The following is a 23,835-nucleotide window of genomic DNA, read 5'->3' on the forward strand; positions in this document are numbered from 1 at the left end:
CAGTAAGGAAAGTTAGGAAACAAATAGGTGGTGGGAGAGGGAAGAGAGTCTACTACACGTGGGATTAAAGCGCGTGATGGAATTTGAGGTTTTTGGTATAAATCGGAATATTCCAATGATGATTTTCTTTTTTCTTTTTATTTTTCTGATATTTGAATTCAACTTATTTATTTTTGAGTTAATTACAATTATATACATCAACTATACACCACTTTTCAACTTGGTACCTCAAGTTCAAAAAGTTGCTTTAAAGTATCCCAACTACGAAATCATGTCAGTTAGGTACCTCCGTTAGTCTAGCCGTTAAAAAGGTCGTTATCTGATGACGTGACACACCACTAAAAAGCTTCATTTTAATTTAGTACCTTAACTTTACTATGTTTTTCAAGTTCATACCTCAAGTTCAAAAATTTGTAAATAAATAAATATTTTCCAGTTTTTATCTCAACTTCACCCCAGCTTTTGACTCATCAAATCTCTACCAAAATTATCAATCTTATACTCATTTTGAAGCTATGAATCTCCTCTTTACAACCATATAAAAATCATGCAAAAAGAAGTTATGAAACCCGAGATAATTGGTCACAAAGTAGGCTACCCGAAACTGCCAAATTTTTCAAACAAATTGGCAATTTCGAGTACCCTAATTTGTGATTACTTATCTTGTGTTTCATAACTCCTTTTTGAATTATTTTTATATAGTTATAAAGAGGAGATTCATAGTTTCAAAATGAGTATAAGATTGTTGATTTTGGTGAAGATTTGATGAGTTAAAAGTTGGGGTGAAGTTGAGATAAAAACTGAAAAACATTTATTTATTTGCAAGTTTTTTAACTTGAGGTATGAACTTGAAAAACATAGTAAAGTTGAGGTACTAAATTGAAATGAAGTTTTTTAGTGGTGTGTCACGTGATCAGATAAAGGCCTTTTTAACGGCCAGACTAACGGAGGTACCTAATTGACACGGTTTCGTAGTTGATGTACCTTAATGCAACTTTTTGAACTTGAGGTACCAAGTTGAAAAGTGATGTATAGTTGAGGTATATAATTGTAATTTACCATTTATTTTTAACCCCACCATACTTTTTACACCTAATTTTAAAATTAAAATTTTCATAATTAATTACTAATTACTACACCCAACAGCTTTTCCAAAAATACTATTACTCAATTACTTACCTATTCATATTCTCCCAATAAACCACACTCAAATCTTACACCATCACCACCAATCCAACACCCTCACCGCTAAAGTTTCCCAATCCGCAATTTGAGTATTTATTCATCAATATTACACTTTTGCATCAATAAGGGATAATTTAAAGAGTATCTTTTTGTGAGTTTAGGGTTTTTGGTTAGAGAGTTGAGTAGAGAAATGATGTTAATTTGGGTATAGGTTTAAATAAATTTATTTTTCTTAAAATTAAATGATATGTTCTTATCAGTTAATATGTTATTTGGTAAAATTGAAAATTGAATTTTTATTAAAGTATTGAGGTTAGAAATAAATTTGCTGGGGCTAAATAGCAACACCATTTTGCTGGGGCTGGGTTCGATTCGGTTACCAAACCGCTAGGCCTAAACCGTCAACTGACCGATCATGGTCGGAATGGGCCAAATCTTAACCGCCACCAACATCGACAATGTCGGTGAACCGACACCCACGGTCGGATCAGTTCGAAATGGGCCCTAACCGAAAACACAGGCAAAAGATTGTAGTAGAGAGAGAGAGATCGCAGAGAAAAGGAGGAGAGAGAAAAAGGGAGAAGAGAGAAAGATAGATCGTAGTAGAGAAAGAGAAAGAGAGATCGCAGAGAGAAGGAGGAGAGGGAGAAGAGAGAAAGAGAGATCGTACTAGAGAAAGGGAGAAGAGAGAAAGAGATCGCAGAGAGAAATAGGGAGAAGAGAGAGGGAGGAGAGAGAAAGAGGGAGAAGGGAGAGAGAGATTGCAGCAAAGAGAGGGCGGAGAGAGAAAGAGAGAGATCGAAGCCGGCCACTACAAGTTCTTCTCCATAAATCGAAGATGGCTCTCAACCTCTCTCTATCTCGAGCGTTTGTAAGAGATGTTAATTGATGGCTGTGATGATTTTAGTTTTTTAAATTTTATTCAAGGACAAAATAAGGAATTTGTTTTTATTTAACAGAAAATTAGATGGTATGTGTCACATTATCACCTTTGTGTAAGTATGAGTGGTTTATTGTAATTTTTTTTTTTTTTGTGGTAAATGTGCACACCACCAATAGTCTAGGTGCTATTAGTGCCAAAAAGCCTATTATGCCTCATATGTAATATTTTTTTTGAATGGTTATACAGGTGGTCCAATGATCCTCTTTTGAATGACGGAATGTTCTAATGTTATGTTCAGTCTCTATTAAAGGGTGACTTATGGTGACTTACACTTTGTGGCTATGGCTCTAATACTATAATGAATATTCATCCCAAAGGTTTAAGCTACTTTTATTAGAGAAAAATAAAACAATATAGAAAATATAATACTCATTAATAACTAAAATATCATATTACTCACCTTACAAAGTTAGAAGTGAAACTGCTCAAAATAAATTATAAATCCAAAACAGATAAAGAAGAAACAAAAAATGCAAGACACTACCTTAGAGAATAATAGAAAAATAAGTTGCATGTGTGAAAATCAAATTATATTTTTATTATATTTCTAAATAATTATCCATATTTTTGAAAAAATTTTCAAAAATGGATAGTGTTAATAATATGGATATCTAAATACAATAATACTAATTGTCCCACATTTTTTTTCCCACATTTGTATACTACCTTATGTGTCATTACTTTACTGGAAGGATATTTCCTTTTTATTTTTTAGGTTTTATTTTTTATTTTTTAGTATCCAATGCATGAATACCATGTAAGGTGGTATGAAATTGTGGTATAAAAATATGGTAAGTGTAGCATTATTGATCTAAATATTATCAGTTGGAAAAATGGATTCTCATTATATGGATAATGTTAATAATTAAAATTAACATGAATTTGTAATTCCTTGTTCAAAGTACAGTTGACGCACATGCATTTGACAATTAAAAGGTATTTTGGGTGTTATGTCAATTTTATCCAAACAATTCTCATGCATTTATTTCCCCTTTTTGTCAATTTTGTTTATTTGGGACAGTGGGGGAGGGGGGTCCAATTACGGTCCAATTACGTTTATTTGGGACAGTGAGGGGTCCAATTACGTTTATTGGGACAGTGAGGGGTCCAATTACATAGCCTATCATTTAAACTTCCATACAATTTTAAGTGGCAAATAATGAATCGCAAAATTAGAGTATGTATCAACTTGGCAACATGTCTATGGATGATCCCATGTCTTTTAATACTTTTATAGTTTTTGAGGTGTTGATTTGTTAGTTGCCACCTTATTCAATTAGGATTGTTCCCTTTCTCAGCATTTGTGATCTCATCAATGTCTTCTTCAATTGACTTTTTTAATGCTATATATATATATATAATCTTAATGTCTCAACGTTATCTGATTATCATATCATGTGTTCATTTTTAAGTCTCTATTCTTGAATTATTATTTTGAGCTAACCCAACAATATGAATGGAAAATTATCTTGTATATTTAAGTTTTACTATTAAATTTTAGGGTAATACTATTTAGTCTAACCATTTTTATTAATTTATTATTCTCAACGTACATGGTATTCTATTATATTATTGTCTCTTTAACTCAATGAAGTAGTATGAATATACCATGTCATGTAGGTTGAAAAAAAAAAAAAAAACCAACTAAAAAATAAGTTAGGACTTAGGACTAGTAGCACCTTGCTAAATTTTATAGTCCATTTGGATGTAGCGGTTTAAATTGAAGAATTCAGGTTTGAATTATTAGTGTTAATCACTTCATTAGACTTTAAAATATTAATTTTATGTTCAAAAAGACCACCTACTTATATAGTTATATATAATAAAAGTAGAGCTGTAGAGATTTGAAAATCACTTTTCTCTTGAATATTAAATGTATATAAAATAAATATTGAATTTGCTACACTTTTTTGAGATTAAAGTCGATCAAGTAATATAATTGGCCAAAAAAAGTCAAGTAAATTATATTATAATCTTGAACTACTTGAAATTTTACTTTTTTTCTTGAAAAATTATTTATTTATGGGTTTTTTTTCATATTTAGTACCTAAACTTTGACCATTGTCTTAATGTGGTACCTAAACTTTTATTTGTCCCAATTGAGTACCTAAACTTTTATTTTGTGTCTAATAGGTACCAAAATGAATTTCTGTTAAAATTGTCAACAAAAGTTATGGGCAATATAGTCACTTCAAAAAATTTATATTTTAATTTTAATTTTTAATTTTTTTTGTTTGTTGTGTGTTTTTTTAATAATTTTAAACATATAAAAAAAATAATTAAAATATACTTTGACTATATTGCCCCTAATTTTTATTGACAATTTTAATAGAAATTCATTTTGGTACCTATTAGACACAAAATAAAAATTTAGGTACTCAATTTGGACAAATAAAAATTTAAGTACCACATTAAAACAAATGTCAAAATTTAAGTACTAAATATGAAATAAACCATTTATTTATTTAATTATGATCCACTTTGCGTAGGACTAAAAAAAACAAGAGCGTCAAAGACTCGAAAGCACAAGCATTGCTGCATTGGCACACGGAGAGACTGACACCTTGGACCGACCAAGAAAAAATCATGTGAAATCTGTTTGTAAAGTGATGTTTAATTATTTAAATTATCAACTTTAGCTGTTTAAGGGGGATGATTATGCTTTCGTGCTTGTGCTTTTCATTAATTTTAAATTCAATTTCTTGTCACCTTTACGTTTTTATATTTTCTTCTTTATTGTTTATTTGTTTACTTTGGAATCTCCTACTAGTATCTAGTGCCTTATGTCGGCTCACTAGTGGTGGCTTCTAATAGAGTAAGGGGATTGGGTTGTCAATGTTTGTTGTCTCCTCTAAGTGGGGCTGTTCAACGCTCGGACTCGGAGGAATTTGAAAGACTAATATATCAAAATTTGGAACATTTAAAGATACTTAGCCTTCTTTTAAATTTTTTTAAATATAAACTTCGAGTAGTAGTAGAAGTTTAGAATTCCTTTCAAGTGACATTTTAACTCTTTTTGAGTAATATTTGAGAGGAATTCAAAACATTATTTGATTAGAGCTTGAACACTACTTAATGGTTATACTTCTAAAATTCTAAAAAAAAAACCTGAAATTCTTTAGTAAAAACAAAAAACAAGACTAATTTTCAAAATGTCATTTTAGTGGTTTTCTTATGAGCAATCTAAGTGGGGCGGAAAGAATGGAAAGATGGTAGATCACTAGAACTTATATTTGTAATTTATTGTAAGCACCCAAAAACAAAAAGGGACATAACAAAAGCATAGTACTAGTCTACTAGAGTCGCAAAATTATCAACCAATCATAATTTAAGCTTAAAGACTAGATTAATTTGATTAAAAGAGGGTTATAGGTAAATGAGAAATTTTCAAACATGCACCATTATATAACAAATTGACAAATTATTTTTTTGAGTTTATCCCATAATGTATTTTCATGATCCCCGGCCTTTTCAATTTTTTTTTTCAAACATCAACCATGCAAAAAATCAACTAAGTTGAAAATTGATAAATTAAAATTTTAATTATAGTAATAATTATTAAATGTTTATGGAAAGTTTGTGTTTGTCTATTTGTTAAATTATAGCTAGATAACTAATCAATTTAAGATAATAAATTTTTTTTTTATAAAGATCTAAATATATTCATTTGGATCATGAAACTACATTTTGTGGTGGCTTCAAGAATGGTTTGTATGTAGGGCCAAACTACATTTTGCATCTTATGGCTAGAGGTCCAGTACTAGCCTTCGAGTAGGATCATAGGTCATATTTGTACGTAGTGAGTCGGCTGGACCTAGTCCAATGACCTATTAACAATTTGTAAGGTATAGAAAAAAGGAATATTGTACTTTTGAACTCCTTGGCATGAATTGTTTGGACCACAAGCCGATACATACCAATTACCAAACATTGTTGCCTAAATTGGAGGGTTGGATGCTAAGTGCATCTCAAACTATTTATGCCCGTCATTGTGAAGTCACAATGATAAAGTTAGGAAGGACTTTGTGGACTTGTAATAATCTAGCTAGACAATGTGGGTCATCTTCCATCTTCCTTTGCTGGTTATACATGGATAAAGTCATTATCAATGCCACTTTTTTTTTTATAGCTTTTGATTCTCTATTGCATGCATATATTGGGGGGTTAGGGAGTTTTGTTGAGTTGAAATTCATGCCCATGTGGTAGGTTCCTTTACGCTTGCATTCGCTTTTGGTATTTTCATTTCATTTTTTGATGGATGGTATCTTTTATTTCTTTTTATCAAAAGAGAAATTAATGAGTTTTTTATGTGCTTACTTTTTATATACGATATATCGATTTTAGTGCTCAAACCCTTAGAATAGTTTATTTTCTATTTATGTATCTTTGTTTTGTTTATAATATCCAATCTATTAAAATATTCTATTGTCAAATTGTGAATTTGAATAATTAGTTATGTTGAGTTTGTACTAAATATTTGACCCATATTCACAATCTATTAAGAGATCAAACCTTATCCTCTAATCCATATGTAGTCTTAAGGTATATTTAGGAAATTAAAAGAAGTAACACCTTGGCAAATGGATTTTACTCTTTGTGAGGACACGAATAATTGAATGTAGCAAGCAACGTCTCATGCAAGCTTAGTTTGGGTAATTTACCAAAAAAAGTTGAATTTGGATTTCTTGCAATGCATTTTATGTTTGGTAATTAGGTTTCACTTCTAAAGTTGTGGTTATGGTTGTTTTAGGTCTAGATTGAGAGCAAGTTGAGGCCGAAACCAAGGCATACATGATTTCTATGGCTTATACCAAGGACTTGCTCCCAATCTGTCTCTACTTTCTCTTGCTCTTTTCTATGGCTTGTATCAAGGACTTGGATCTAATGAGCACTAGGTGAAATGGTTATGGTGCGTAAAACTTTTATAATTTTAAAAGAATGCACTCGGTGCCAATGAAACAAGAGTGAACAATAAGACAAATCAAAGCTGAATCTGATATGCAAGGCCAACTTGGTTAGAAAGTAATGGCAATAATTACTTGGTCAAGTGCTCTTCAAAAACGTATTTTGAGCATCTAATTTTACTGTTTATTGGGTAAGAAATTACAGTTCCAGTTATTGAGAAACAATCGTTGCATACATGATACATCACTGTTTGAAACTATGGAAGGTGTTCACACTGTACTTATATCAGCTACATGATCCAACTTAGGAGCCCAAAACATGAAAATTTGGCTGAAAATGGTACATGAACTGTTGAGTTCTTAACATTGGGCTTTGAATGCACAATCAAAAACCTCTTAAAGCCCAATACCAAGCCCAGGTATTCATTTCCTTTTTTTCCAAAACGAACTTCCATTTTTTATTTAAGTATCCAAATTAACTTATATAGTTATATGACCCTTCATGGCTTCATGGCCAAAAAAAGAAAAGGGGTGCTTTAATTTCCAGACCAAAACTACTAAAAACCAGCAGTTGCATTTGCAGAACTGCATATTAATAGCAGTAGATACATCTGCAGTAGCTGCATTTCTGCAACTGTTAAACATATAGAAATCTTTAGATTTGCAACTGCAACTATAAAATCGAATAAAATCGGACAATAAATCACAAAAATTAAATGAAATCGCACAAAATATCGCAAAGTTAAACGAAATCGCAGAAAATCAAAGAGAAAATGCAGAATTGACCCTTCACAAATTTTTAAAGAAATAAATTATTAGTTTTCCTTTTCACTTTATCCTTTTAGCTTTCGAGTTTCGGTAATGTATAGGAAAAGATGAAAACCCAAATGACCAATCAAGGGATAACACTTTATTGCTTCCCCATCCTAATTAACAGGAGGTTTGACTTTATAGTCCCTTTTTTATTTTTTGGCCATTGAACTTTACAATCCCTTATATGGTCAAAGATGAGATTTAGGTAAGAAATTTTAGCACACAAGTCCCAGCCAACCTTCCTCCATATGAAGATCAATATTATGCTTGGGATCAACATCACATAATTAAGTAACAATGTCCCCACTGATAACTACTGGGGAATTAATAAATATCATTTAAAGGAGGATTACGACTTTGGAAAACACACGGTTTATCACTTTATCCTTTAAATTTTAACTAAGGAAGGCTACCTACCAAGTACCAACTATCATATGGGACACACCAACCAAACTATCATATGGGACACACTGGCTTATCTCGTAGATCACTAAGAAAATAAAAATATTTGCACCGTTTTGTTGGAAGAAAATAAAAATATTTGCACCGTTTTGTTTACCAAATCCTACAACAGAATGTTATTTAAGTACATCCCAAATTTTAGGGTGTGATAAAGTTGAAGAATTTAAGTATTCATCCTAAAATTAATTGGTAATGGGAAGAATAGTTCAAACCTTTGTGAGATAATAATCTACATTCTCACACGCTCCCGCATGTGTGACATCATTTAAGCCAAATATGTAGACAACTTTTATTGGGTGACATGGAACACGTGTGGCCACTTAGCTAAACACACGTGAGCGAACTTGCTCTGATACTATGAAAAAATTTAAGCATTCATCCAAAAACTAATTGGCAATGAGAGGAGTAGTCAAAACCCTTATAAACCATTATACAAGGTTATATTTTTTCAATGTGAGATAACACTCTACATTCTCAAAAGTAGGAGTGACAAATTTTAGGGTGTAGGAGTGACAAATTTTAGAGAGTGTCATTCGAATTGGTTTAATTTTCCAATTGCAAACCAAATCGATTTAATTGTCCAAAGCATTTTTTTTTTTTGGCCATGTCCAAAGCATATTTCTAAATGAACCAAATCAATCATTTCATTTGTTGGTTTGGAAAGAAATCGTGAAGAAACAAAGAAAAAAGATAGGAAGAAATGGAAATGAATGAGAGAAAAAACAAATGAAGCAAAGAAGAAGATGAAAGAGATGAAGAGTTATAAAGAGAGAGAAGAATGAGTCTGCAGATATTGAGAGGAGATGGATAAGCAATGAGTATTACAGTATATACTATATGATATGCATGAACCTTGCTAATTTGGTGCGAGTAGAGTAGCCTTGTACTAACTTTCTTTTGTGATTAGAGAGACCGAAATACCTTGATGTAATGCTTGTATAATTGGGTGTGCAGAGAAAATTTCAAAATTTTTAAATTTGGGGGTGGATGCTTAGAAAATCTAGGTGTCCATAATCAACATCTAAGTGTGCATAGAATCACTCTTTTAGATAAACCAAATAAACAATGGGTAGCCAAAAATTTGACGATTAGACCGAAAAGGATGAATGATATCTTCATTGAATACTTGACATTGGGCTTTGAATTGTATAACCAATATACCCTTTAAGGCCCAATATGAATATTCCATTTTCTATCTATCCAAATAACTTGTAGTAGTAGTAGTATTATGGCCCTTCACTTTTATTCTCTTTTAAAGAAATAAGATTTATCATTTTTTTATTTTATGTTTCCCTTTTCACCTTCATCCTCTTAGCTTTCGGTGATGTTTGGGAAAAGATGAAAAACCAAATGACCAACCAAAGCATAGCACCTTACTTCACCCTCCTAGTTAACAGGAGGTTTAGCTTTGTTACCTTTTTGTATGGTCAAAGTCAAGATCAATCCAAAATTTAAGCCGAATTTATATACTTTAGCAAACCTAAATAGTAATACAACCCGTTCTGAAAAAAAAAAAAAAAAAAGTAAATACAACCATGAGAATGCAAAGATGTTTAGCATATATAGTTGGTAGTGGGTAGTGCTTCTTTGTTCACTTAAGTTGGTAGTTCAAATCTCATTTGTTGCTAACTAGACCAACAAACGCATGAAATTCAACCCCAAATAAAAACAAAAGTCCCAATCACATCATCAATACATTGTCTTATGAACATCAATTCAGTCATGGTTATTTTTTTTTAGTATTGCATGAGAAACAGGGTCCCCGTTTTAATACTTGCACAGGGTTTTTATGTACAAGGTTCCCAAAATTTCAGAGTCGGTTATATTAAAATAAGATTAAGGTCAAAATTTTTGACACGCAAATTCCATCCAAATCTCAAGTAAAAGACAATAGAGAATCCAAAAGTCTCAAACCATTGTCCATATGAGGATCAATATTATACTTGGGATCAACATCACATGAATAAGTAACAATTAATGTCCCAACTAATAACTACTGGGGCATTAAGAATTTAATTTCAGTGTTTGATTGATGGATTGTGGGGGACTAAAGGAAGACCTGACATAAACACAAGCTATTCCTTCAAATTTTAATTAACGACCCGCTTATCCTCTGGATCACTAAAGAATATTCCCACCCTCTTATTTACCAAATTTTATAACAAAATATTATCCACTTCACATATTCTAAATATTTGAGTTTCAAATGGGATGTCAATTTTTTATTGATTCATACATAAATCTATATTAAGACTTATTTATGTCATAATAAGTAAAACTCTAACAAATATAATGATACTTTATTTGAGATAATATGAGACACAAATTTAAAATCTCTAATATTATTAAATTAAAATTATAATATATTATTAATTTAAGGGAGACTTAGAGTCCAGTCTATTTTATGAGTCTTTCTTAAACTAAAATCGGTAGTGATTTAGGGTTTTTAATTAAATCCTTTTATTTTTCTTCTTTGACGACTTTATGTTAAGTTTTAACTTCGAGATTTTGGGTGGAACCTCTACAAAACCCACTCTACATCCTAGGAGGGGAAATACCCTTCAAATAGAGGGAAATATCCTTCAAATTGGGGAAAAAAGACTTTATCATGAATTAAAAAAAAATCTCATAAATTAAAAGGACTTTATTATGAATTAAAATAATTTTCTTATAAATTTTAAAATATCCCCGGCCCTCATCTAAAAATTATTTTTCTAAAGAAACTAAATCTAATTATCTCTAAATTTAATTGCATCTAGTGCGACAAATAACTCTATAGAAAAATCAATGAAAGTATTGTCTTGCCTCATTTAATTTTTTAAAACTTCAATTCTCTTTTGACAGAAAACTTCCAACTTTTTTTGTTTTTGTTTTTGTCTACTTTCTTCTTTTGTTTGAGAAATCCTAGCACTATGATTGAAATGATGTCAATGTCTAATACTAGGAGTTGAGCTATATGTGGGCCTAAGTTAGTCCCGACCTCTTAATGTACTTTTATCTGTATGCATAGCAAAATTTAAAAGATAGTTATACTATTGGGAAAATTGTTTTTCTTCACTACTATATAATTTGTATATACGTGTCACATGAAAATTTTACTTACAAATAAAATAAAAGATGTAAAATTAGAGAAGAGAAAAACTAATAGAAAACTATTGAAAAACCCCTAAAAACTTTTAGAAAGACTCAAAAGTGAGCATATATTTTTTCTTTAACTCTAAAGTCCCTAAAAATATATTAACGGACGCGCGTCCGCATTTTAACAAAACAGTGTCGAGCGCTCGGCACTGTTTACCGAACCCTTAGTACTGTAGTGTAGTAACAGTTGCAAATGTTACTGTAGTGCAACAATTATATATATTTTTCTATTTTTAAAGTATTTTTTGATAATTTTTGTTGTTGTTGTTGGGTCTTATTTGAGTGTATTTAAGCATAATTTAGTATGTTTTATGAGATTTATAAAGTTTAGATTTAATATTTTGAGTTTTTAAAAGGATATATAAGAGTTACTGCACTGCAAAAGTTGCAAAAAAATGCTACTCTAGTGCAATACCAAATGCTCGGAACATTTTTTTGTTCTTAAGCATGAAAATCCTCGGTACGGGGGATTTTTGGTAGATAAAGTATAGATTTGGGGCTTTTTAGTTGAAGGCCCAAAAAGTAAAGGGATTTTTTTGGTCTTTTTGGCTTAACTACTTTTTAACTCTTCTTTGAAGTAGAATGAGATTAGCATTTTTTTTCTTTTGGAGAGATTGAGTGAGTATGTGTTCAAATATAATTATCTCATATTATCTATTGACTTTAGGTGCCAAATCACAATGTTTCTTTATTTTAATTACTAAATATTTATATTATTTCAGTTTAGGTACCAAATTTTTAAATGTCATTTTAGTTTAAATACCAACTTTCTGTTTGGATTTGTGATTTAATTCAAAATATTTTAATCTATGTTAGTACCTAAACTAAAAAAAAATAATAATCATTTAATGCTTTGGTGAAAACTATTTTAATTTAGTATTTAATCATATTTTTCTAAAAAATGAATAAATAATGCTACTTAATTATATTTATTGGCTACGTAGTAAATCACATCTAGTTGAAGTGACACCAATTTATACAAGTGTGCATCGTCTTCATTACATATGTAGTTCTCACATCGACCAATATGAAATACCGTAAGCCAACCAACTTTATTAATATTCTATATGCATATGTTAGAAATAAATGAGACACAATTTTTGAAGTTGATTTAAGTAGTGAGAATGAATGAGGTAATGAGTCAGATAGAAATTCATATAGAGTTGAATTCGCTCTAGTATGATTAAGGACCCATTTGGGTTTGTAGTTGGATAACCAAAAACTGTTGTAGATGATAATTTTAGGTCACTTACAACAGTTTTGGTGTTTGGTAATAAAAGTATGATTAAGGTTTTGTTTGAGATTGTAGTTAGATAACCAAAAATTGTTGTAAATGATAATTCTAGGTCATTTACAAAAGTTTTGGTGTTTGGTAATAAAAAAAAAAGTTGTAGTATCTCACAATTTTAGAACACTCACTACAGTTTTGAAAAGCTATGTTTTCAAAACTGTTGTGAATGAAAGTTGGGTCCCATTAATAAAAATTTTGAGTTGTCCAATATATCTTCAATTTTTTTTTTCAAAATGTGAGAGGGTTATCCCTCATTTCAGACACTTTCAACATCACGTCCATTCTAATAATTATACATAGCCACAATAGTTTTACATTAAAATTTACCAAACACTTTAATACTGCTTTTTACACTCACATCACTTTTAAAAATATAATTTACCAAATACTTAATTGCTGATTTTATTTCATAATTATTTTTTCTCACAGCGATATTAAACTAAATCTAAGAAATAAATGAGACACAACGTTCAAAATCAAACACAATTTAATAAAAAATTGGCCTAATAAATAAGTTTAGTGAGGGTAAGTCTCAAGTCTCAACTTCACTAATCCATAAATTAATACGTTATAAATAATTTTATTAAATAAAAATACATCGTCGGTTCACGAAGTCCAAGGCGCGGGAACTAAAATTACCGGTAAACAGGAGCCAGCAGAAAGCAGTAGAAACGCCAACGTCGGCAAAACGTGAAAATTTCCGAAGGGCCCATCATTCATGATTTCATTGGATAATATATTCTTATTCACAGGTACGACTTTTCCAGACTACAAACTAACGTAACGCACAGACATCCACAGTCCTAGAGCGGGACCCACGCGGCGCACGTTAGTACATTGGTATATTCGGACACTGACAGAATCTTAGCCTGCACCCTCCATCTAAACTACGCACCACCGCCCTGTGTCAGTCTGTCAGATAACGTAAAACATGGTCGACTGACTTTTTCACTGTCAGAGTCAGAGTCATTTAGAAGGGACCCTCCTGGGCACCATACGTGGCGTTTCATTCTCTCAGAAACCGAGCACTCTTGGATTTCTTAACAATAATAATTTATCTGATTTTTTTTTTGTTTTTTTACTATAAACAATGACTTCCACCATTTAAAGTCTGTTACTGGGTTGAAGACTTTTTTTGTCCAAAGGGGGTTACGGCTGAGGTTGCCTTGGGATTTTGTAGCAGCCCTTTGCTCTTTTTTGACGCGTGGTGGTCTTCTTGCTTTCAAGAAACAATCTTTCTCTCAATTTTCTAATCGGGTCTTTTCTTATCTATATCTACTTATCTAGCCTGCAGCTAGATTTTTCCATTTGGGTTTTTTGCTTTCCTATTGATTTGTCTTTCTCTACTTTCTCTCTTTACTGGTGAAGATATTTTGGTTCAGTTTCTTCTTGGGATGTTTGGAATGGAGGAGAGGTATGAGCCACTCAAGGATCTTGGTTCTGGGAATTTTGGAGTGGCAAGGCTGGTCAGAGATAAGAAGACTAAGGAACTTGTGGCTGTCAAATACATAGAAAGGGGAAAGAAGGTGTTTGTTCTGCTTTTGTTTTTTGCTAATTGATTTGAATAATGCATTGAATTCTGGAAATGTTACTGCTAGTGTTGTGTACTGAAATTGCACATCTACTTCTTGATAAAAAGGGTCACTGGGTTTTGTTTGAAATTCTGTTTTTTTCATTTGAAATGGTATGGTAGTGTTTGGGGAGAGCTGGATGGATCATGAGGAAGGTTTTGGAGTGTGGTTTGCTTGGTTTCTCATTCGTCCTCAAAACTCTTGGGGGTGAGCTCTAATTTTAAGTTGTACATCAATGATGGTCTTGTGGGTATTAGTTGAAGTGAGATTTGAGTTGGAGGAGCAGTGTTGCACTAGTAGATTTGGAAGAGAGCCCAAGTTGATAATAAGTTCATGTTCTACTTTTTCTTTGGTTCTGTTGCTTCTTTCTAGTTTCAGCTGCTGAATATATAGATAATTAGCAGTTTTCTGCTATATTTCTCTCATGCATCCAAGTGCATTTATTTTCTGAAATTATTTATGACTATATAAAGTCAATTACTTTTCTGAACTGTTTATGAGCAACCATAGTGTAGTACATAATGCAAGTTGTATTTTAGATCTGATTTTATTATGGATATGAAATTCTTCTTTGGTTTTCTGGGTTTCAGATTGATGAGAATGTTCAGAGGGAAATCATAAACCACAGATCCTTGAGGCATCCAAATATTGTCAGGTTCAAAGAGGTAATAAATTTGTATTGTGTGTGTGTTGTGTGTGTGTGAAGTGGGCACCAAAGAGCTAGGATAAGGCAGTCTTGATTTGTACACGAACAAACGAATGCTTGAAGTATCATTTTTGCGTGCAGGTCTTGCTGACTCCAAGTCATCTAGCTATTGTCATGGAATATGCAGCTGGTGGTGAACTCTTTGAGAGGATATGCAGTGCTGGTAGATTTAGTGAAGATGAGGTTAGCTTGTTCATTTTATTTGACATGTTTGGTTTAAGTTCCTTTAGTTTTGGTGCATGTGGAAATTATTTTTAAGTGTTCGCTTCACGACTGTTTGCTTGTTGGCAATTCCCCTTCATGACAGGCAAGGTTTTTCTTCCAGCAGCTGATATCTGGAGTCAGCTATTGTCATCTCATGGTATACACAAAGAGACATGCACATACATTACCAAATGGTTTTCTTGTGTGGACGTAATGTTTCGTTTCTTACATTCGCCAGTGATTTTACCGCAGGAAATTTGTCACAGGGATCTGAAACTGGAAAACACACTCTTGGATGGAAGTGCAACACCGCGTCTTAAAATATGTGACTTTGGATACTCCAAGGTTTATTATTTTCTTATTGAATTCAGACATATTATCTTTGGTGCTATATATTAATATTAATATATTACATTTGCAGTCTGCTCTATTGCACTCACAACCAAAATCAACAGTTGGAACACCTGCATACATTGCTCCGGAGGTTCTATCCCGGAAAGCATATGATGGAAAGGTATCTAGTTGTCCATATTGTTTCCCCAGGACCCCAGCCAGTCTCAGAAATTCAATCATGTTCTGTCATTTTACTTTTTGTTGGACTTAGCAGTCTGACCATCTACTCTGTGTTAGGCATATCTCAGCTATAGCTGACATATAAGATCCCTAAAACTGATAAAACCAACCATAACCATAAACTTTGTCAATTTTATTTGCTTTCTAAGTTGGTATAACTCTGTAGATTGCAGATGTTTGGTCCTGTGGTGTGACGCTATACGTGATGTTGGTAGGAGCATATCCTTTCGAGGACCCTGAAGATCCTAGAAATTTTCGTAAGACCATTGAGGTGAGCTTCATCCAAACACATTATAGTTGGACAGAGTGATCTTAATTCCAAAATATTATGGTTTTTCATTCCACCCCAATTTTCTGGAACAGAGAATTATGAGTGTGCAATACTCCATACCCGACTATGTACGTATTTCTGCAGAGTGCAAGCACCTACTTTCTCGTATATTTGTTGCCAACCCTTCTAAGGTAATTTTTCTTCCCACATTTTCTCAAATGAGTTTCTCTTGTTTCCTTGTTGTTCACTTGAGGCACAAGAACAATACGTGGAAATAAATGAATGAATAAGAGCATGAACCCTCTTAACTATCTATAGATTCTATATTGACAATCCTGTCCATATCCTCATTGTAGAGGATCACTCTCCCTGAGATAAAACAGCACCCTTGGTTTCTGAAAAATATGCCAAAAGAGCTAGTTGAGGTTGAGAAAACAAACTACGCGGCAGTGGAACGAGACCAACCAGCACAGAGCATTGAAGAAATAAATGACATTATACAAGAGGCAAGAATACCAGGGGAAGGACCCAAAGGGGTTGGCCAAGCTGTCGCCGGGCCATCTGACTCTGATGATTTAGAGGCTGATTTGGAATCTGAAGTTGATGTTAGTGGTGACTTTGGGGTTGCTCTGTGAGCATGCTTAAAATATTCTGAGAGGATTTGTTTTAACAGTTTGTTTACAGAAAACAATACTCTGTTGTGGCATTTATGATGTTGATCACATTTGTATAGACTATATGCTATACACATTTGTACAAACAGTTTGAACACATTGAAGTGGGGATTGAGTTATTTCCATTGTATGTAGACTATTCAGGAACAATTCTGGATCCTTAATGTGATTTCCTGAGCTTAGACTGACAATCCTGATTAAGCAGAAACAGCAAGAGCTTTGAAATAGTAGAATTCACAATCAATACAGAAAAATTTGTTTTAGTCAATATATGATTTTCTATTTTGCTTGATTTTGTTTTTGTTTTTGTTTCTAGTACTTTTGAATCAACTTATCTGTATATTTTTACAAATTGAAAATGGTTTTTTTTTTCTCTCTTTTTTGATTTAGAGTGTCAAACTCTCTTCGTGGGTGTAGGGAGAAAAGTACTCTACTACTAAAGTTATAAATTCCCACGATACATTTAAAATTTTACATTATGTTGGGACCAAAGACAATAATGATATTTCCAAAGTGAATATGACATTGTGCCACACTAATTTTTGATTTGTGAACTTGACCTATAATTAGGCTAAATGGGATTGTCAAGCATGCAGTATGAAAGGAAATCTTAATGTAATTTTGAAGAGTAGTGCCCAAAGTAGTGTTTGGATGGGACAAACATAAGACCCCAAAAATAAAAGGGGATTATGTCTCAATTGTAGTGGTTGCCCATCACCATGTGGGTCTTGTAATATTATGAATTCCACTGGATAGCTCTGCTGTTTTGAGTCCTATCAAGTCATTATATACTTTTAAGAACAACTTCCCAAACAACAGCGTTTGTAGTCCAACGGTTAGGATAATTGCCTTCCAAGCAATAGACCCGGGTTCGACTCCCGGCGGACGCATAGAATACTATTTTTTTTTTTAATTTCTTCTTATCCTCAGATTTCTTGGAGAAGGCTGGCTTCAAGTTCAAGGCAATATCAATGTTGGTAATTGGTCTAAAACTGCAGAAGCGTTTTTAGAGTTTCCGTGGAAGTCATGAAAAAATAAAAAAACAGAAGAAGATGAAGCATCATTAAAGGTGAACAAATTTGATAATTAATTTGGATTTGATGATTTCAATCATATGCCAAGGATCATTCTTTCATTGCCTTGCTCTCTCTCAATTCTCTTTGTGATTTTCACTCTTTGAATTGAATGATCGGGTCATCACATGCATGTCATTGCTCTCCCCTCCATATATAGGCTCATGAGTGGTTAAATTTAGATTAATAAACTACAAACGATCCCCTTAATTCTCAGGTAGAAGTAAAACTTACCTATAACGAGTGTACACACTCATATAGTAATGTACAGTTGACGCATAAGTTTTAGATTGTGACTTCTTCTCCCTGCCTGCGGTGTCAAAGGGCGGAGGAATCTATAATTCGATCATGCCTTATGGTATTGTCCTTAACAACTGGAGTGCATGCACCACACATGTGTCCAATGTGGTAAAATACTACTTTTAACGTATTTCATATATATTGGAGCTTCAGTTAAGGGATCCCTTAAATAATTCATCATCGAGCCACTCCATATTGTATCTCAACAACCTGAGTCGTTTATTTGTTTAAATCTTTATTCAAAGACCATTTCTACAAAACAATTAGACAAATCATCCCCATTAAGATATCTAATTTTGTTTAGATAAATAAACAAAAAAAATATTTTCAATAAACATTTGAAATGATGACCATTTAAGCAAATAATTAATTAAAGATCAAGTAGAGTTATAAAACATATTCAAATTTTAACACCAACCCTTTTATCCCATTGGCCCATTAATTTATCCCATGGACAGTGATCGCTCGATGATAGATGACGAGCACTCGGTCTTTGTTGCTGAGTGCTCGAATTTGGTATCATTAAAAAAAATAATGCGGACTTGCGCTGAGGAGAATGTAAGTATTAAAACGTACGTACGCTAAAAAATATTGCGGACTTGCGCCGAGGAGAAAGATGCAGCTGGTGGCCGGAGAGGGGGAGGCTGGTGGATGGGTTGGGTGGCCGACGCTAGGGATCGAGGTGGAAGGAGGAGGGCTTAGAGCTGCGAGGTTGCTGAGCTTTCAGCCCTTTTTTTTTTATTTTTTTTTCTTTCTCTTCATTTTTTATTGGATTATATATTTCTTATATCTAATATCATTTTTAAATTTTACTTGGGTTTTTTTATTAATTTATGTCCACAAAGATATTTTTAAAAGCCAAGTCAATGTGCCACATCAGCGCCATGTCAGCAGTTAACGAATTTTCTAACGGTCAGAATAACGGAGGTACTCAATTGACGAAATATTGAAGTTGATTAATGTACTCTAATATAAATTTTTGAATTTGAGGTACCAAATTGAAAAGTGGGGTATAATTGAGGCATATAATTGTAACCAATCCATTAATTAATATGACATTAATTTATAATTCATGCCTTATGGTATTGTCCGTAACAACTGGGGTGCACCATGCACACTTGTGTCTAATGTTTTATCTATCTATATATATATATATATATACATAAACGATCACTCGCCCACTTTGCAAGTAAAATATCAGCCAAATCAATAATTGTTTGGTTCTTCAAATTTTGTAGACAAATACAATTCATCAGATAAGGTTGAAATGATGTTGACAGTAATACACTGACTAAACAGTTTCCGATTTGGCTGATTTTTTGCAAGGGTGATCTTCGAATGATGCTCTAAAATATGGACAGTTCCAATCATTGAAATTCGTTGTTGGGTGGTTAGGTGAGCGGGGAATTCTCCGCTCTACGGTGCGCGAGTGATCATTATTGTATATATATATTTTATATATATATCTATCTCTATATTTATACAATAGACTTCTAATGAGGGATCCCCTAGTGGGGACTACATGGGTCGTTTTGTGTCGATACGAACTGTCCATTTTTTACATCTACATTGATAAATTATTCCTATAAAAATTCAACCAAATTGAAAACCGTTAAGATATCTAATTCGGATCAAACAAATGGATGAACAACAAGTTTGTCTACAAACACCTAAAGTTTGGCTGGTTAATCAAACAAGTATATGATTTTTTATTTGATTGATTTTTTTGCAGGGATGATCTATCAATGGAAATTTAAAAAATGGACAGTTCGGTCGAAAAAAAACGACCCGTGTGGGCCCCACAGGGGATCCTCATTTAATTCCTATTAATTGGAAAGCCCCTAGTATTTATATATCTATCTCTATATATATAGAGGGAGTACGTCTTGCATGTCGTTCTACAGTGACTTCTTCTCCATTCCTGCGGTGTGAGAGGGCTGAAGAATTTATAATTCATGCCTCATGGTATTGTCTGTAACAACTGGGGTGCACCACGTACACTTGTGTCTAATGTTGTAAAATATTACTCTTAACATATTTTATATATATTGGAGCTTCGGTTAAGAGATCCGTTAATTAATACAAAAATAAACAATTAAGAATCTAAAAAAACTAAAAAATAGTGGAGTGGAGTGGAGTGGAGCCGAGAGGCATGCAGGGTAGGGGAACAGGAGGATAGAGAGGGGCAGTGCACATGGGAGAGGGAGTTAGGGGAATAGAGAGGGGCAGTGCATGTGGGAGAGGGAGTTAGGGCATGTGGGAGTGGGGATAGGGGAATGGAGATGGGCGGCTTATTTAATTTTCTGAGATTCGATTCGCAACGTACATAAGACGTGATACATATGCATATGTATAAATACATATGCATATTAATTCACTCAACAGAAAACACCTAGCTAAGAGATCGAGTGAGAATGGGTGTCAACAGTCGTCCTGGCAATACATTGTTTGCCTTCGCCATGTTCATCCTCTTATTAGTGGACCAAAGTCCACATGTGTTGGGATTTTTAGAGAAGATGGAGGTGACCATCTTCAACGAATTGGAGGGGAAGACAAAGATAACCCTTCACTGCAAATCCAAAGATGGTGATGATTTAGGGACCCACAAACTTGCTTACGAACACAAGTTCAATTGGAAGTTTCGGAACAATTGGTTTTCCAACACCATATTTACCTGCGACTTTGCCTGGCACAAGTCTACAGGCGGCCAAAAAGTCTCTGGCAACTTTGAAATATACAGGGCCAGCAGGGATGAGGAGAGGTGCACGTCGTGTGTCTGGTTTGTTAGAGAAGCAGGCCTCTATTCCCGTGATGATGAGAAACACGTTGAGGAACTTTTCTACACTTGGCCTGAGCCGTAGTATGCATATATGGATCAATGGATGGAACTTGGAAGACAATATCCTCACCGGTTGGGCCATTTGGTCTAACTTTGGTTGCACTGTAACCTCTTAATTAATAGTTAAATAAAGTGAGGTTTTTCCATCTGCTTTAGTGCCTAAGCTTTCTAGAGCTGGGTAGTTTGATTTTCCTCTTTAGGTGTGCAATTATCTAGCTTGCATCATCAAAGTAGCATGATTCAATCCAAAATCAGCTCCTAAAAAATGTGAAACATAAAAAACTTAAATAAAATATTTAATCACAATGGTATTTTGGAAACAAATAAACCAATATAACTATTAGAAAACGTACAAAAATATATCAGCTCAAATATGGATGCTGACCTCGATATATATAAAGTCAAAGGACTTATATCAATTTTAATCTTATGTACAGTAAGTCTTAATAAATAGTATTCAATCTTATTTGACGATTACAACGATAAACCCCACGTTACACAATATAAAAAACAAAATTCGGGCATGCATATGCGTGAGCGTGCCGACAGTCTAGTTATTATTAAGGAAACTAATTTCCTCTTATTAATTGATTAAAACATCACTCGAAAGGCCAAGATTCATATTTTATTAATTTATTCCCTTTCTTTCCGTTTGAGAAGGTCTTTGCAACCAGGAGCCTCTTCCTTTGGTTGGAAACCCATTGGGGTGGCCACATATCTCATGGTGGTCGGTGCTGCGTTGCCGGATGAGTCGATCACTTTTGAGTTGGCCTCGACATCGAAGTCGATTTCTTGGGGAGACACCTGACTAGATACCTCATTACATTTAGGATTGTTGCTATCCACTAGAGCGATCGCACACGCGGCGTTCTCGTATCCAAGTAAATGCCACGAGTACTGTCCGTTGTCATTAGTCGTAGTCTTGTCAGTCCATGTTACCTTCCCATCTTTATCTTTGCACTGCAAACCCACTGTTGCACCTGTATGCGTAAATGTCTGTGAGGTTACATTCAAGAATTTATAGCTCTTAGATTTTTAATATATGTCTAGAATTTGAAACAAGTAAAAGCAAGTACAACAGAGAAACAAAAATATCATTACATGCATGCATGCATTGTCATTGCGCGTAAGAAATTGAAGATTAAAATCAATGAAATGTATGTAGTTTATGTATACCTGGGAGAGGCTGATCCACTGGGGTTTTATGCCTTAATTTGCAATTGTCACAATAAACTGAACCAAATATCTCAGTGTTGACACCACAATAAGCTAAACCAAAGAGGGACAAGACGCAAAGTGTAGTGGCAAGGATAATTGTGCTAGACTTTGCCATTGTTAATAAATTTCGTCCTGCTTGTTTAATTGTCTTGTTTGGTTGAATATCAATTTAGATTCAAATGATGAATGTATCTATATATATATATATATGCATGCAGATAAAGTAGGGGGGTTTCTGTTTTCTCTCTCTCTCTCTCTCTCTCTAAGGCGTAGAATCAATCAATACCTACATTTATTTTGGAAAATCTTTTTTTAAAGTTTTGGTAGCGCTTGTTTTTCTAATGTTTGCATGTACGTACGTAATCGATTTAGAAAATTAATTATTTGACTCGCTCTGGTCGTCCTTATTTAACTCTAAACCTTGAATTAAAAAAAAAAAAAAAAAACTTTGTGGTCATTATAATTTTGTTATTTTTATTATTTTATCTATCTCTATATATACATATATCTATCTCTATATATATAGATGGATATAGATAGATTTTGGGACTGTTTGTTTTTGTCAGAGGTTTTGGGACTTTTTCAAACTCAATTTGTTCATTATTTTCCCCCTAAATCTTAGAAGAAAAAGAAACAATCGAGACCGTACACAAAATAGGCCAACACTCCAAAAAGATAACAACTGACTCCATCCATTTTAAGGGTCGCAATGATTACTAACTTGGATTTGAATTTTTCTTTTGTTCCCTAAAATCAGATAATTAATAAATGATTAGAACTAAAAATCAAATGAAATTTAGAAAATTCCTTCCAAAATTATTATTTTTATTTGGAGAGCTATTAGAAGGGTGTTTCCGTGTGCACGTCGTTCTGCTGTGACTTCTTCTCCCTACCTAGCTACAGTGTCAAAGTTAAAATTCATACGCACTTTATGGTATTGTCCGGTAACAACTGGGGTGCACCACACTCGTGTCTAATGTTGTAAAATATTACTTGTAAGATATTTCATGTATATTGGAGCTTCCGTTAAGGGATCCCTTAATTAATACTCATAGTTTTTTTTGCTTCTGTCATGGAATTTTTCCATCTGCTAAGTGCCTAAGCTTTCTAGATCTGGGTTAATTCGTCTTAGTTTGATTTTGTTGCTATTTATTTTACCTTAATTAATTGTTGTTTTCTAGCTAGCTTCCACCTTTTCTATTACTTTGTCGACTAAACCATAAGCATTTATAGCTCTCGTTTTGTTTTATTTTCTTCGATACTTTAATATGGGTACACTAAAATAGCTAGATACACTGGTTTCACCATCATTGATACACTATTATATAGGTACACTTACATAGATACACTAATATAGGTAGACTGGATATATATATCTAGCTTAATCATTAATTTTAATTTTAATCTTGATCTTTAATTTTGGTTTTGGTATACTTTTCTCTTTAGATGCAATTATCTTGCATCATCAAATTAAGTAGCATGATTCAATCCAAAATCAGCTCCTAAAAAATGTGAAACATAAAAACTAAATTAAAATATTTAATCACAAGGGTATTTTGGAAACAAATAAACCAATAAAATTATTAGAAAATAAAAAAATATCAGTTGAGATATAGATGCTGACATGGATATAAAGTCAAAGGACCTATATTGTAGTACAATTTCTCTTT

The 23,835-nt window shown here is 33.1% G+C and overlaps 3 protein-coding genes and 1 non-coding gene across 4 annotated transcripts; 3 read left to right on the forward strand and 1 right to left on the reverse strand.

Moving 5' to 3' along the window:
- Positions 1-13,832: 13,832 nt before the first annotated feature.
- Positions 13,833-16,894, forward strand: LOC147273641 (serine/threonine-protein kinase SAPK3-like). Its single transcript, XM_086257664.1, has 9 exons — positions 13,833-14,262; positions 14,898-14,972; positions 15,095-15,196; positions 15,321-15,374; positions 15,470-15,562; positions 15,639-15,731; positions 15,957-16,061; positions 16,154-16,252; positions 16,418-16,894. Exons 1-9 carry the CDS (start codon positions 14,131-14,133, stop codon positions 16,694-16,696), a joined length of 1,032 nt encoding a protein of 343 aa, XP_086113790.1. The 5' UTR covers positions 13,833-14,130; the 3' UTR covers positions 16,697-16,894.
- Positions 16,895-17,553: 659 nt separating this feature from the next.
- On the forward strand, positions 17,554-17,625 carry TRNAG-UCC (transfer RNA glycine (anticodon UCC)). Its single transcript has one exon. It is a non-coding gene; the product is annotated as a tRNA-Gly (tRNA).
- Positions 17,626-20,522: 2,897 nt separating this feature from the next.
- Positions 20,523-20,969, forward strand: LOC147273643 (S-protein homolog 29-like). The gene has a single exon (XM_086228247.1). It carries the CDS (start codon positions 20,523-20,525, stop codon positions 20,967-20,969), a length of 447 nt encoding a protein of 148 aa, XP_086084373.1.
- A 611-nt stretch (positions 20,970-21,580) lies between these two features.
- Positions 21,581-22,280, reverse strand: LOC147273644 (olee1-like protein). The gene is made up of 2 exons (XM_086228249.1): positions 22,124-22,280; positions 21,581-21,927 (listed from the first exon to the last, which is right to left on the reverse strand). Exons 1-2 carry the CDS (start codon positions 22,278-22,280, stop codon positions 21,581-21,583), a joined length of 504 nt encoding a protein of 167 aa, XP_086084375.1.
- Between the last annotated feature and the right edge of the window lie 1,555 nt (positions 22,281-23,835).

Source organism: Dryas octopetala, chromosome 9, assembly GCF_963921425.1.
Source record: "Dryas octopetala chromosome 9, drDryOcto1.1, whole genome shotgun sequence".
NCBI lineage: Eukaryota > Viridiplantae > Streptophyta > Magnoliopsida > Rosales > Rosaceae > Dryas > Dryas octopetala.